Below are 15,614 nucleotides of genomic sequence, written 5' to 3'. Positions count from 1 at the left end.
CTCTTACCGCCCCCCCCTTCTGCCCCCCAACCCTCCCCCGCCTTCCCGCTGTAGTTTGACAGTCTGTTCGAGACAGCTCTGCCTCTGTATCTATTTTTGTTCATAAGTTTATAGTGGTCTTTATTACCCTTTTATTATATAGGATATAAAATGTGAAGGATATATATATATATATTTTTTTTTTCCCATAAGGCCTTTTGTAAACTTGGCCCCCATCTCCTTCACAAGAAGTGTTATATCATGGTGACTCCTTTTAGAAGGTCATTGAACCATAACTGGTTTGATATTGGTTACCATTAATTAGTTTCCAGTTCACCCATTTTATTGCTTGGGCTTCTGAGAACCACATCCATGCATTTAGGTAAAAGGAGTGGATTCACTGATATTTAAGACCTTGTGGGTCTCTCTCCGTTATATCTAATACCTGTTGTACCATCGAATTCCTAGCCACTGTCTTTGTTTGTTTGTTTTAAAGGGGAGAATGATGATTTTTATTTTTTTAAAAATATATTTTATTGATTTTTTTACAGAGAGGAAGGGAGAGGGATAGAGAGTTAGAAACATCGATGAGAGAGAAACATTGATCAGCTGCCTCCTGCACACACCCTACTGGGCATGTGCCCGCAACCAAGGTACATGCCCTTGACCGGAATCGAACCTGGGACCCTTGAGTCCGCAGGCTGACGCTCTATCCACTGAGCCAAACCGGTTAGGGCTCTCTCTTAGTTTTCTATTGGTTACAGTTGTCACAGCCTTAGTTCTTACTCTGCTTTTTCCTAATTTTTATTTTATAACTATTATTAGCTTTAATTTTTTTTGCTAGAATTTTGATGCCATTGTGATTTATACAGAGCTTATCCTTTCTATTTATATTTCTACCTACCTCTTTAAGATCCTGAGAGTACTCAGAGTAAAAACATAGTTACTATGATCCCTGGCAGAGCTATGCCTAGAGTGTTAAATGCGCCCTGAGCTCATCTTCCAGTGAATTGCTATTGAGTGCCAGAGTGAAAATCTAGCCCCAAGTTTCCAGGGCCAAGAATCTTGATAAGTGAAGATGGGATTAGATGTGCCCTTTGGCGACCAGGCCTGGAAAGGCAATGTAGCTGACTGCTTGGGTTTGAATCTCAGCTCTGCCACTTAATTTTGTGTGATCTTGGGTAAATGATTTAATCTTTCTTTTCCTCTGCCTGATTGTCAATAAAATGAGGATAGTAGTGTTCAAAGCCCTCACACTATCCAGGAAGTGGGAAGAGTACTTATTCATATTAAATTTTTAATCAAGGATTCATGTTAAAAGTCTTGGGTGACCTCTAAAAGAATAGTAAACAAACAAAACTAAAAGCTTACTGTTGGATTAGATGTTAGAGTGTGTGAAGTATTTAGCATTAGTGAGCTCTCAATAACAATAACATATTAGGAAGCCCAAGGCCCAAGAAATAGAATGTGAACAAAATGTGCCTTTTAAAAAAGTTTTATGTCTTCCTGTGTCCAGACTGCTGTTTCTCCAGTTACCAGTAGCTCAAGTGCTTGCTTGGTTACTACTGATCAGGCTTCTTCGGGATCTGAAACAGAGTTTATGCCCACAGAGACCCCAGAGGTAATAATGAGAGACTGGTTGTCTCAATTTATTTTATGAATTACGTGCACGATCCATTAAACAATGTGACATTTATACTGTACTACCATATTTCTCTCTGTAGGTGTTGTGGTCCTGGAACTTATGCAGGTAGCTTTATGGTGGCTTTGCTATAAAGTAGACTTACTAGAGTCTTGCTTTATCAGATACAATAAATTTGTCCAAATTGCTAGTGTCAAAAAAGATGAAAATTTTTAGGTAGGATTAGGTCAGGTTTCTCGCTATATTTATATTGAAGAAATTCTGAGAAGAAAATCTTTTTATTCATATAACTGTGAACACTCAATAACTTTATAGTGCTGCCATTAGCATTTATTCAATTGGAATGATTTACATTCTCTTTTTGCCTAATTTTGTCAAAAGTATTTTACAATATTTGTACTTTCAATTCTAAAGTGATTTTTTTTTTTTGCTAATAGTTTCAGTACTAGTAAATCCTTAAATAGATATAGCAAGATAGGATGATTTTGGGCTTTTTTTTTGGTATTAATATATCAACTCAGGTTTCGTTGTGTATGTGTTTTTTTTTTGAACTATCGTATAAGAATGTGTATTTTTTACAGAATATAAGAAAATATAGATGAACTTTAGTTTTTGTGGTACTGACGTGGTCTAAATTGAAATTACTTGTTTCCTCGTTTTAAGAAGACAAAGTATTTGTTACCAAGTGAGTCATAGCTGTCTGCTTTATAACCTCATTGGATTGAATTTTGGTAATTTTTTATGCCTTCTCTTAGATAAGAATTATTTAAATTAGATCAAGCTTGATTCTGTTAGGCAGCTGACTTAGAAGTCCACTAATAAGATTTTTAAATAGGAAAATGTTAACACTAACTCAGGAAGTAACCCAAGATTTTCTAAAGCCTAATTCTACTGAATGAATTTGATATAATTTAGACTTTTAACTTAATGGAAAATATCATTTCCCGGTGTGAAAAGGACTAGATACTCCTGAAAAGTCCAGTCCCTCATCTGTTAGACCCGTGGTTTGCAAACCGCGGCTTGCGAGCCACATGCAGCTCTTTGGCTCCTTGAATGTGGCTCTTCCACAAAATACTACGTGCAGGCGTGCACGTACAGTGCGATTGAAACTTCATGGCCCATGCGCAGAAGTCGGTATTTTGTGGAAGAGCCGGTATTTTGTGGAAGAGCCACACTGAAGGGGCCAAAGAGCCGCGTGTGGCTCGCAAGCCGTGGTTTGCCGAGCCGCAGTTTGCCGACCACTGTGTTAGACTGATTATTGGTGAGATTCTTCCGCTTAGTCAGCCAGCTGGGTGAAGCAGACGCTCGTGTGCATCCTCAGCAGATGAGGTTTGGAGTTGTAAGCAGAAGCTATTCTTTCGCATTCCTGTGTCCAGCTGTCGTCCTGTAGAACTTGCTGACTTACGCTGGTCTGGGTTGAGGGTATGTGAACTGCTTGCTGTACGGGAGGTGATTGGCTGATGCTGCATTTCTCCTCCCCAGGCAGCCGTTCCCCCAAGCAAACAGCCATCTTCACTGGCTTCTCCAAACTCTCCCATGTCAAAGGGCCCTGAACAGGGCTTCCCGTCACCTCCGGCAAGTAGTAGTTCAGTAACCGTTGGCACAGCGCCCTTTCAAGCCATGCAGACAGTGAGTATGAACCGAGAATGATGATTGCAATTCATTATTCCTGTTAAAAAGCCATTGTTTCTCTTACATCTGTTATTGGTTACTAGGTGAATAAATCTGCCATTGGGTTACTCTTATTCGGGCTGGTAGAGTTTACATTTGTCCGGTGGAAATATTGTTTGTGTTGGTCGAGTAAAACCTCAAGAATTTTGATGGGTGTTTTATCGGAGCATTTCCCCCTGTGTGAAAATTAGTAGCAGGCAAAGCTGAGGACCCCTAGGAAACAAATGAACGGTGTGGGTGAGGAACATAATTTTGTATGAACATCTAAATAATACCAACCATTTCTTTTTTTAAAATATATTTTTATTTTTATTTAAAAATGCTTTTATTGATTTCAGAGGAAGGAAGGGAGAGGGAGAGAGAGACAGAAACATCAATGATGAGAGAGAATCATTGATTGGCTGCCTCTTCCATGCCTTGTCCTAGGGATGGAGCCCGCACCCTGGTCATTGCCCTGACCGGGACTCGCACCGTGACCTCCTGTTCATGGATGGACGCTCAACCATTAAGCAACACGGGCCGGGCCTATACTAACCATTTCTAATATCACACTAGTGATGTTCCATTGCATCAAAACCAGACACAGAGGACACATACCGGGGTGTTCTATCATTGTTGAAACTTTCATTTGATTTAATCTTGATCTCATGTGTAAGTTTTTAGAGAATTATTCAGATATGTGTGGTATTTTGGATCACAAATTAAAATTGTAATCTAACTATTTTTATAGTACTATTACAACTAGGTTTCTATGTTCTTTAAAAACGGAATAGTATAAAACAGTTTTAGAAAAAGATCCACAAAAAGACTGAGGCAATAAGTACCTTTCCTGATGGTGCTTAATGTCCCATTCCAGGTTCTTTGAGTGACAGTAGTGGGGCCAGTGGAGTGGCAATGGGAAATAGGCACAATGCAGGGAGATAGGCTGGTGAATTCAGAGACCTGAATTCACTGATCTTATTACTTCCTACGTGGCCATTTAGAACAGCTTAGTTTCTTTGCTTTCCCTCTTTCCCTGTCAGCCCATCTTGCACAGAATTGCCACATTGGTTTTGCTAACTTTTTCCTATTCCCAATTAAAAGCAAACAGTGGTCCATTACAGAATAAAATGGAAAGTCCTTTGTCCGACACTCAATAACTTCTGAAGTCTGGTATAACCTGTCAAACTAGTCCCCTGTGCTTGCCTTGTACATTCTTGCCACAATACCTTTTTTCTCATGCCAATCTGTTTTCTCCACCTGTTTGAATTCTATCTAGTACAAAGTGGTATTCGTTTGTTCATTCACTCACTCATTCATTCATTAAAAAACAGGTATTTTATGGAGCCAGTTTCTGGGGTTATAACTCACATGATAATTCTATGTTTAGCTTTTTGAGGAACCGCCATACTGCTTTCTACATGTAAAATGGGCTGCCCCATTTTACATTCCTATTAGCAACCACGAGGATTCCAACTTGACCACAACCTTGCCAACACTTGGATTTTCTGTTTTTTAAAAACAATAGCCATCCTAATGGGTGTGATGAAGTAGTATCTCAGTGTAATTTTGATTTCTATTTCCCTAATAACTAATGATGTTGAGCATTTTTTATGTGCTTATTGGTCATGAATCTTCTTTGGAGAAATGTTTATTCAAGTCCTTTGCCATCAAATAGAAGCTTTTGAATGTTGCCGAGTTTTGCTGGATGTCACCCTTAATTATTTTTTATGAAACTTCGCAAATGACTCAGCATACCCTTGTCTTTTAAGGTATTTAATGTTAATGCACCTCTGCCTCCACGGAAAGAACAAGAAATAAAAGAATCCACCTATTCACCTGGCTACAATCAAAGTTTTACCACAGCAAGTACACAAACACCACTCCAGTGCCAACTGCCAGCCATCCACGTGGAACAAACTGTTCTTTCTCAAGAGACTGGTAAGACCTTGGTGTATGGTATTTGAAGACTTAGATGACAGCTAATTGGAAAGCAACTCTGTAGTGATACTTTAGCAGTTCTTTCCCGAGCAGTAAGCATTATCTCTTTACATGTTCAATGTTGACAAATATTTGATGCTTTTCCCTCTGTTAAGTTCACCATTTTAACTTTTGTAAAAGTGGAAATTAGTTGACTTAGATGAATATATAGGCTCATATTTTTAAATCTGATTGTGTTGATTGCCATAGACAGTGGTTGAGGTAGATAGGGCATTGTCCAGTTGCTTTTATGAAGGTTTTGAAACCATTCTGTTAACTCTTTTAGCATAGACAGATGGCTATTTGGCCTTTGCTCTCTCCTTTTGTCTTACAATAAAAGCATTGGTTATTCAGACAATATAACTTAGTATGCTTATTCCACTGTTTGCTTAGAGATGAGAGGTTATTTTGATCTTTCATGCTATTGTAAATCATGAAAGAGTAAGCAACTTTGTAGTTATTTACTATTTTAAGAAGTACTTGTAAATTTTTAGTGTTGGTACGTCAGACCCCTAGTGAGTCTTCTAAAACTTAAACCTGATCAGATGAACTGTGTTTTCTGGGGACCTGGTTTATCACAGAGGTAGTAAATGTAAATCCCTGGACCTAGCCACAAATGACCTCATTCTGTTCTCACCTGTACTGTGAAGACGTAGGGCAGATAATTTACTGAAAGGATATTTTTGTCATATGCCTTCTCAATTACAGTAGTGATGAACATTCATTTTCTTTTACTCCCTGATCTGGAATAGTTAGCCTTTTTTTTTCTTTAACTGTGGTAAAACATATCTAAGGTAACATTTATCATTTTAACCATTTGTATGTATTGAGTTCTGTGGCATTAAGTACATTTAGATTGTTGTGCAGCCATCACCATCCTTCATATCTAGGACTTTCATCTTCTCCAACTGAAACTCTGTACTCATTTAACACTAACTCCTCATTCCCCTTTCCCTCCAAATGCTGGCAACCACCATTCTACTCTGTTGTATGAATTTGACTACTCTGGGTACTTACCTTATGTAAGTGCTATCACAATAGTTGTCCTTTTGTGATTGGCCTGTTTCACTCAGCATAATGTCAAGGTTCTTCCGTGTTGTAGCTTGTGTCAGAATTTCCTTCCTTTCTAAGGCTGAATAATGTTCTATTTAAATACTAGTGCCCTGGTGCACAGATTCGTTCACATTAAATGGAAATTAATTAGAAGGTGGCCGGCAGGGTGGAACTGGGTGGGATGGGCTAGACATGCCCTGGAGCCAACCTCCTGTGGTCTCTCCCAGGCTGGCTGCACCTGGGGCTGCCCTGTGGCTCGAAGGGCATCTGTGGAGTGAGCAGGGTCCCTCTAGCAGGTGGGGTCCCTCGGCCTGGCCTGCAGGGATTGGGCTGAAACTGGCTCTCCAACATCCCCTGAGGGGGTCCCAGATTGTGAGAGGACGGCTCTTGGGTGACGCACCCCGTGTCCAGCTCCCTCCTCTCTGGTTCCGGGGTGTGTCACCTGAGAACCACTGCTGCCAAGTCACCGCAGCTCGGCAGCTCCTGCATTGAGTGTCTGCTCCCTGGTGGTCAGTGTGTGTCATAGCTACCAGTTGGAGCATCTGCCCCCTGGTGGTCATTATGCATCATAGCTACTGGTTGGACGGTCGGATGGTTGCTTAGCCTTTTATATATGTAGATATAGGGTGGGGCAAAAGTAGGTGTACAGTTGTGAGTACACGAAACAGAATTTATTCTTGTATTATTATTTATTGATTATTGTATTATTTTCCATATGTTCAACTGTACACCTACCTTTGCCCCACCCTGTATATATAGAGAGATTTCACACATACATAGCACCTGCATTTTTTTAAAAGGGAGGACATTGTATTAAAGGTTTTGATATATAGTGACTTTTTAGTATAAAGAATATTGAATCTTTATTACAATTTAACTCTTGGACTTTAAAACTATTTCTTTCAGCAGCAAGTTATCCTGATGGAACTATTCAAGTAAGCAATGGTAGCCTTGCCTTTTACCCAGCACAGACGAATGTGTTTCCCAGGCCCTCTCAACCGTTCGTCAATAGCCGGGGATCTGTTAGAGGATGCACTCGAGGTGGGAGATTACTAACCAATACGTATCGGTCCCCGGGAGCTTATAAAGGTATGCTCTGGATAACATTGAATGATACTGAATTACTTTGTCTATGTATTAACTTGACTCAAACTATTTTTCACTTTACCTGTTTCTTTTTGTAGTTGTTATTTATAATGTAGTAAATAAGTTCCTATTTATGCAAAATACAGTATTTAATACCCCTATTCTCTATAACAGAGAACTTTTAGTATGAAAGGCAGATTCATCCTGTTATTCTTATTTTCATATTTGAAAAATTTTTTTCATTTGTTAATTGACTTGATTGTTCAAAATGTGTCATAATTAGACAAAGCCCATTTTCTAGTGATTTGTGTATCAGTATGCCACAGATAAAAACATAAACTTTGAGACTGTAATAGTGATATTCTTTTTAGTTTTAAATGTAGTTCCAAGTGTTCCAGTCACGCTTGGTGTTAGCAAAGTACTTTACACAGAAACTTTAACTACCTACTTACCTTACCACTATTTCCCACCCCCCACCCCCCGGCATTCTAGCAATAGTAAATTTCTGCAGGTGGCTTATTTGAAGTCAGCAATGTTTTATAAATGTGTGTCTTATTGTGGAAAGCAATATTAATAGAGTTTGCTTAACGAAGGCATAAATCTAATGTTAGCATTATAGGATCAGCTTTACTTTTAAAATGGTATACAGTTAGACTACTTAAAAGTTTAGTGTAACTTTGCTCATAATTTTATGTAAGTTGTTTATTTATTAGGTTTTGATACTTATAGAGGACCTCCTTCAGTTTCCAATGGAAATTATAGCCAGCTGCAATTCCAAGCTAGAGAGTATCCTGGGACACCTTATTCCCAAAGGGTAAGAATAGTCATCATAGTTGAATAGTAGTACAGTTGTTGATGCTAAGCTGGTGATTAAATTATAGCGCAGTCATGATTGTTTTTGTATAAGGCACTCTTAGTTTTAACTTGTAAGTATTGTGAAGAGTAAAGTTGGAAGCTTTTCCAATAACCCATAAATGACAACTTAGAAGGTTTGAAGGATTGTATTAATCATGTTGTTTGTATTAACTCATTTACTCTTCTACCCTATAAGAGAAACGGGGGTTCAGAAACAAGTTAAATAACTCATCTATGGTCACTCAGCAAGTAAACAGTAGAACTAAGATTAGAATGCAAATTTCTTAACTCTGGAGCCCATGATTTTAACTTTACTATATTGCCTTAAATTTAACTTTTCTAGATATCAAGTATAGCAAAGTCTTTTTTAAAAATATTTTTTTTATTGATTTCCTACAGGAAGGGAAGGAGAGATAGAAACATTAATGATGAGAGAGAATCATTGATTGGCTGCCCCTCCTCCCCCGCTCCTCCACCTCCGTCCTACACTGGGGATTGAGCCCACAACCTGGGCATGTGTCCTGACCAGGAATCAAACCATGATCTCTCAGTTCATAGGTTGTTGCTCAACCAGAGCCAAACCAGCTAGGGCATAAGTAAGCTTTTTATGGGTTATATGGAGGCAGACTTTTACCATACTTGGAAGGTAGTTTGAAATGTTGGCTCTTGAACATTTTTTCTTGAAGATAATAGATTACATTTCCAGGGTACAATATAATTCTTATCAATTCACCTGTCAAGACAAAACAAAGCTCTAACATACTTTGTAATTATCTTTAGAGTTTGGTTTATAGAGCAAGATTTAAATAGTCTGTGTTCTTGCTTTATTATCTTCTATTTTTTTTTTTTTTGAGATGAGGGACAGAGGATCATACCATATTTTTTTTTAATAAAGATTTTTTAGAGAGGAAGGGAGAGAGAGAAAAAAACATTGATGTGAGAACAAAGCATCAATTGGCTGCCCCTGCATTGCCCCCAGCCGGGGATGGAGCCCGCAACCTGGGCATGTGCCCTGACCAGGACTTAAACCAGTAACCTTTTGGTGCACAGGACAATGCCCAACCAACTGAGCCACACCAGCCAGGGCAGACCAGGCCATATTTTTACATTTCTCCCATTACTTAGCATTGTATCTTTTAAATAGCGTTTTCTAGATGCTTTATAGTTTTTGCAAGTATTAACCTATTTAGGTCCTGGCTGGGTAGCTCAGTTGGTTAGAGTGTTGTCCCGATATGCCAAGGTTGTGGGTTCGATCTCTGGTCAAGGCACATATAAGAATCAACCAATGAATGCATAAATAAGTGGAACAACAAATCGATGCTTCTCTCTTTCTCCTCCCCCCTCCCCAAGTCAATAAATTTTTTTTAAAGTATTAACTTATCCAATTGATGAGGTTCATTAACAGATGAAGCAAGTATTGCTACTGTTGCCATTGTTTTTTTTTGTTATTTTTTATTTTTTTGTGTTTGGAGACATCTGAGCCTCTTCAGTTGCTGGAGAAGGCCAGTAAAGGGCTAAGAGGACTTTAATCTTAGAGAATGACCAGCCAGTCATCCTGGGTAATAACTAATTATTGTCTTATATTTTTGGTGCCATTTTAGGATAATTTCCAGCAGTGTTACAAGCGCGGAGGGACATCTGGTGGTCCTCGGGCAAATTCAAGAGGTAAGGACAATTAGCTGAGTAGTTTATTTACCTCTTCCTCCGTCAAGTTCTCCCCAAATACACTGTTTTCAGCATTTATCTTGTGGTTTTCAGTTTGCTTACGTCGTAGTACTGGAGACCTGAGAGAGATATTAGACTACTTAGGCTGTGGAAATCAGTTTTCAGTTTAATTAAAAGTGTAAGTGTGTGTGTGTGTCAGTTTTCTTGACCCCAGAGCGTAATTTAACCTTAGATATACAGGGTGGTGCAAAAGCAGGTTTACAGTTGTGAGTATGTGAAACACAGATTTTATTCTGGTATTTTATTGTATCATTTTCCATACAAACGACTGTAAACATTACTTCTGCCCCATCCTGTATATTCACAATGCCGACTTCCGATTGTTTCATGGAATGTTTCAGGAAGGTGGTTCTTGTAATAATGGGCACTGGCACATACTCTAGTTTCACTACATTGATAGATATGAGTAAAGATGGGAAATAAGCAACTTAAAATTAAGACACACAATTAAGACTTGAAACAAAAGCAGGAAACTTGTGATACTTTAAAAAATGTGGACAATACTATTTAAAGATTCAGTGTAACCGAGGAAATCAAGAGTTACTAAAGATTAACTGGCTTCGTTACAGGAAAACAGTTTGTTTGTTTTTTTTTAAACAGAGTAGCCAGTATTTGCATTGCCTTTGCCTTACACGTGAGCAGTGTTTGTACCGTGCTTAAAACATTTCACAATACCACATTGACTTGGAAATAAAAAACAAGCATTCATCATGGTATCATACCAAAATATCCTCGAATGGCTAGTAGTTCTAAAAGTTGGTTCTCTTATGCAATCTCAGTTTTCTTGAGTGTTTCTACATCAGAAACTTTGAGTAGGTTTATCATTGAGGAATGTAGAACAATGAGAATTATGAGAGAAAGGTAAAGAAGCAAAGAGAATGTTCAAACCTGGGTTTTAGACTTTGCCAATAATCTTAACTAGGTAAATTATCCAAGCTTTTGGGAGCCTTATTTTTTTTTTAATCTTAGTGGTATAAATGCCAAGTGCCAGAAAAACCTTGAGAAGCATACTGTAGCTATACTTCCTTGCGTTTGTTTTGGAATTTACTGCAAATGTGTCCTCCTCTGTGTTTCAGTAGCCGACTAATGTTAAATATTGTGTTCAAAGCTAACTGCTTCATTATGACAAACTCACTGTTGCTAATAAAACAGCAGGGTGGAGCGATTCTTCTCAGGTGAGCAGCCCAGAAAGAGACAACGAAACCTTTAACAGTGGTGACTCCGGACAAGGAGACTCCCGCAGCATGACCCCCGTGGATGTGCCCGTGACAAATCCAGCAGCCACCATCCTGCCGGTACATGTCTATCCCCTGCCTCAGCAGATGCGCGTTGCCTTCTCAGCAGCCAGGACCTCTAATCTCGCCCCTGGAACTTTAGACCAACCTATTGTGTTTGATCTTCTTCTGAACAACTTGGGAGAAACGTTTGATCTTCAGCTTGGTAGATTTAATTGCCCAGTGAATGGCACTTACGTTTTCATTTTTCACATGCTGAAGCTGGCAGTGAATGTGCCACTGTATGTTAACCTCATGAAGAACGAAGAGGTCTTGGTGTCTGCCTATGCCAATGACGGTGCTCCAGACCACGAAACCGCTAGCAATCACGCGATTCTTCAGCTCTTCCAGGGAGACCAGATATGGTTACGTTTGCACAGGGGAGCCATTTATGGAAGTAGTTGGAAATATTCTACATTTTCTGGCTACCTTCTTTATCAAGATTGAAAGTCAGTGCACAATTGACAACAAAAGAATGGTGTTCTTTATTAGTGGGGTTAAAGGAAAGGTAGTCCTTGAACTTGTGACTAACTGGTTTAGGGAAATGTTCTCATTCCTAGAGGAAGGAGGAGGTCTTTATTTTTGTTTTCCTCCCCAAAGTGAAAAATTTGAAGCTGAATGACAATTAGCACTAATCTGGCACTTTATAAATTGTGATGTAGCCTTGCTAGTCAAGCTGTGAATGTATCTTGTTTGCACTTAACCCTTAACTGTATTAATGTTCAGCTTACTAAACTGCCTCAAGTTCAGGCAAGTTATAATGCCTTGTTGTGCCTCAATAAAAAAAGTTACATGCACCCTCGGTGTTCTTATTTGATTAAACTTTTAGTTGAGAGGTAAAATATTTAATTTTTAGTATCCATCATTGGTAACTCTTGAATAAGGGTATTTATGGGTTCATATTATTATGTGAAAATAATGCTCAGCGATTGAGCGTTGACCTATGAACCAGGAGGTCACGGTTCGATTCCCAGTCAGGGCATATGCTCAGGTTGTGGGCTCGATCCCCAGTGTGGGGTGTGCAGGAAGCAGCTGATCAATGATTTTCTCTCATCATTGATGTTTCTGTCTTTCTCCCTCTTCCTTCCTCTCTGAAATCAGTAAAAAATATTTAAAAAGAAGCCTTTTATAGATAACAGTTCCTTTTAGAGCTACTTTTCTATGATATTGTACATGTCATTCATCTAAAGATTTTTATCTGTTTTCCATTGGTTAAATCACATATTTTCCTTGAAGCTGTCTTGCAGTAGGACATGTGTTATCCTTTAGTTATCTTCAAGTACCTAATACATGTATAATAATTCAAGATATAACAGGAGATACACAGATACTTCTGGTCCACCATTAGATTTATGCTTTCTAGTGGATTCTCAATCTGAAGAGCAAAATATTTAGTCATCAAAAAGCATAGGTCTGGGGCTGCCCAGACAATGTTTGTGTGGGCAGTGACAGCGTTCCCCAGTGTGTGGGGAGACCCTGGAAAGGGAAAGTTACCTGAAACTTGAGTCTTCAGAGCTTCTGAAGGTTGATTTCAGAGCCTGTTGCCTCTTTAGTCTGAGTTCCCACAACCAGATCCTACTTCACAAATGACCCTGGACAGTAATAAAACTATAAAAGCCTGAACCCAAACCCTGCCACCTTCATTGGTTCAGTGCTTTGACTTCCTTTTAAGGAGACCTAATGTGGAGAGATTAAAAATGGTGGCAGAGTAAGTGGATGCTGCACGGACATATTCCCAGAAACAAATTGGAATTATAACTAAACTTCCGGAATAATCATCAGAAGACTTGCGGGAGAGAACCCTGATACTCAAGGACCAAAAGTGGAGACCACATAGAGATTGGTAGGAGGGGTGGAGGCATGAAAGGGCTGGCCCAGCACCCACAGAAGACAACTGAAGTTTGGGAGAGAGATCTCAGCTGTGGGGCATTGCCCCTGAGAACTCAGGGATCTAATCCCCAAGCTCCCACCCCCCTCCCAGCAGAGACCACCAAAACTGAAGAGGGTACCCATATAAGATCTGGCTGTGAAAAGCAACAGGGTTGCTGTCTGCCAGGGAGTGACAGTTGAAAATTCAGGCACCCACTTAAAGGACCAATGCACAAAATTCCCTGTGGAGCCACCCACCTTGTGCTCCAGCAGAGGGAGGGCAGAGTGGACTGGAGCTGTGTGAACAGAAGCCAGGATTGGGGACTCGGGTGTTAGGACTCAGAAGGCAGACACCCTCAGTTTCCTGTGCTGAGTCTGCCTTGCCTAGGGAGAAAACAGTTGACCCACCTTATTGGAAAACACCTTGCCCTGAGGCAACTTAAGAGACTAAAAAAACAGTTAGCCTCCAGGCAGAAGCAACTGCCCCACCCTGTTGGGAAAAAAAATTCAAAAAGAACCAAGATGGGGCATAGGTAAATGCCTGTACTTGCTGCCTCCCACAACCACTTCAAAATTACAACTAAAATACAGAACAGCTATCATCCAGAACCATGGGAAATTTGGCTCAGTGGAAGTATTACAACTAGAGAGGTAAAGAAGAAAGCACATTGAGACTGGTAGGAGGTGCGGAGGTGCAGAATGAGCTGGCACCCAGGTGTGCCACTTTTTTAATCAGGAGGGAGATACAGGCTCCCGCTTGCTCTGAGCTCCAGTGCCAGGTGAGACTCTGGGGGACCCAGACACATACGGGGAGCAACTGGACTGTCTGGCATAGGGGCAGGAACGCAGGGGCGGCTTTCTTACAGAAGGAGATGTTTGCAATGGTCATTGTTCCTGTGCTGGGACCTCCCTGGTGCAGGGCCAACTGGCAGCCATTGCTGTTTGCTCCACCCTGGAGATTCCCTGAGACCCCACCCTACCCAATTTACAACCCCAACCAAGCTGTGTGCAGCCACTTTTGCTTATGAATGGACTGTTCTTTCTCAGCCTAAAACCTGTCAAACAAGCTGCAGCTGGGTCAGAGAACCGCAAAGCTATCAAAAGAAGGCCCAAGGCCGGCACCAGCAGCAGCCTGCCTTGCTTCATAGCTGGGCCTCGTCTGGTCACTTCCAAACCCAATACAAAGAGGAGGAATCTGCAGATCCCTCTGTAGCTCCTGCTGGGTGGCCCCAAGCAGTGGCTGACTTTGCACCTCCTTGTAGATCCAAGAGCCAGTATACTCAGTGGTTAGTGTGAGACCATACCACATTACAACTCTTCACATCCATAAGTGACACACTCAAGGGGCAGACTCAGTGAGCACCAAAGCCCCACTGAAGCAAGTCCTGCTCCATAAGGTTGTCTCCTGCACAGCAGCTCTTCCATTGTAGACACAGCTGGTTGTCATAGCCAATTGTCCTGGAGGTCAATTCCTCCTAGTGATACCAACAGCAATCATGACTCAACTGCAACAAGACTGTGCACACAGCCCACACAGGGGTGCACCAAGAGTGTCCACCTCAGGTGACTGGGGAGGCTGAACCACTGGGCCCTATAGGACACCTACTACACAAGGCCAGTCGATCAACTCAAGGAGACTTAGCAGCTACCCAATACATAGAAACAAACACAGGGAAGCAGCCAAAATGCAGAGACAAAGAAACATGTCACAAATGAAAGAAATGGAAGAAAGCAAACTACTGGATATAGAGTTCAAAACCACAGTTATAAGGTTACTCAAGAATCTAGAAACCTTTGATGAACTTAGTGAGACCTTTAAGGATCGTAGTGAAAATGCAAAAGAAGAAAAAAAAAGGAAAAGGACCAGTCAGAAATTAAGCATACACTGACTGAAATAAAGAATAATATACAGAGATCCAACAGTAGACTAGAGGATACCAAGAATCAAATCAAAGAGTTGAAATACGAGGAAGCAAAAAACACCCAACCAGAAAAGCAAAAACCAAAAAGAATCCCAAAATATGAAGATAGTGTAAGGAGCCTCTGGGACAACTTCAAGCATACCAACATCTGAATTATGGGGTGCCAGCAGAAGAGAGAGAGCAAGATATTGAAAACCTTTTTGAAGAAATAATGACAGGAAACTTTCCCTACCTGGTGAAAGAAATAGACTTACAAGTCCAGAGATTTGACCGCAAGACTACTGAGGGAGTGAGTGGCTGCCACCGGGCTTGTGGGCCACTGGGACTGGTCAGCTGCGCGGCACTCTCGCTGTAGGAGTGCACTGACCAACAGGGAGCAGCTCCTGTGTTGAGTGTCTGCCCCCTGGTGGTCAGTGTGCTCCCACAGCCAACCTCCCGCAGTCCCTCCCCCTGGCTGGCCAATCAATTGGGACTGGGCGAGACAGCCCTGATTGGCTCTGACTGCCAGCCAGGCTGAGGGACCCCACCCGTGCACAAATTCATGCACCAGGCCTCCAGTACATTTATAAAAACAGTGGA

At 40.7% G+C, this 15,614-nt stretch overlaps 1 protein-coding gene across 4 annotated transcripts in view; it reads left to right on the top strand.

Moving 5' to 3' along the window:
• Window positions 1-12,042, top strand: part of CAPRIN2 (caprin family member 2) — a 43,617-nt gene extending 31,575 nt beyond the window's left edge. The window contains exons 12-18 of one of the 4 annotated variants that reach the window (XM_005865655.2): window positions 1,496-1,600; window positions 3,104-3,250; window positions 5,044-5,212; window positions 7,211-7,393; window positions 8,104-8,204; window positions 9,847-9,910; window positions 11,123-12,042. In XM_005865655.2, the coding sequence (XP_005865717.2) occupies window positions 1,496-1,600; window positions 3,104-3,250; window positions 5,044-5,212; window positions 7,211-7,393; window positions 8,104-8,204; window positions 9,847-9,910; window positions 11,123-11,691 (1,338 nt within the window). In that variant the 3' untranslated portion in view covers window positions 11,692-12,042. Of the gene's footprint in view, window positions 1-1,495; window positions 1,601-3,103; window positions 3,251-5,043; window positions 5,213-7,210; window positions 7,394-8,088; window positions 8,205-9,846; window positions 9,911-11,122 lie in introns of all 4 variants that reach the window. The other 3 variants (XM_014539198.1, XM_014539197.1, XM_014539199.1) reach the window with 3 other exon arrangements.
• Window positions 12,043-15,614: the final 3,572 nt, after the last annotated feature.

Source organism: Myotis brandtii, unplaced genomic scaffold (genome assembly GCF_000412655.1).
Source record: "Myotis brandtii unplaced genomic scaffold, ASM41265v1 scaffold209, whole genome shotgun sequence".
Classification (NCBI taxonomy): domain Eukaryota; kingdom Metazoa; phylum Chordata; class Mammalia; order Chiroptera; family Vespertilionidae; genus Myotis; species Myotis brandtii.
This window is presented reverse-complemented; position numbering and strand designations above follow the sequence as displayed.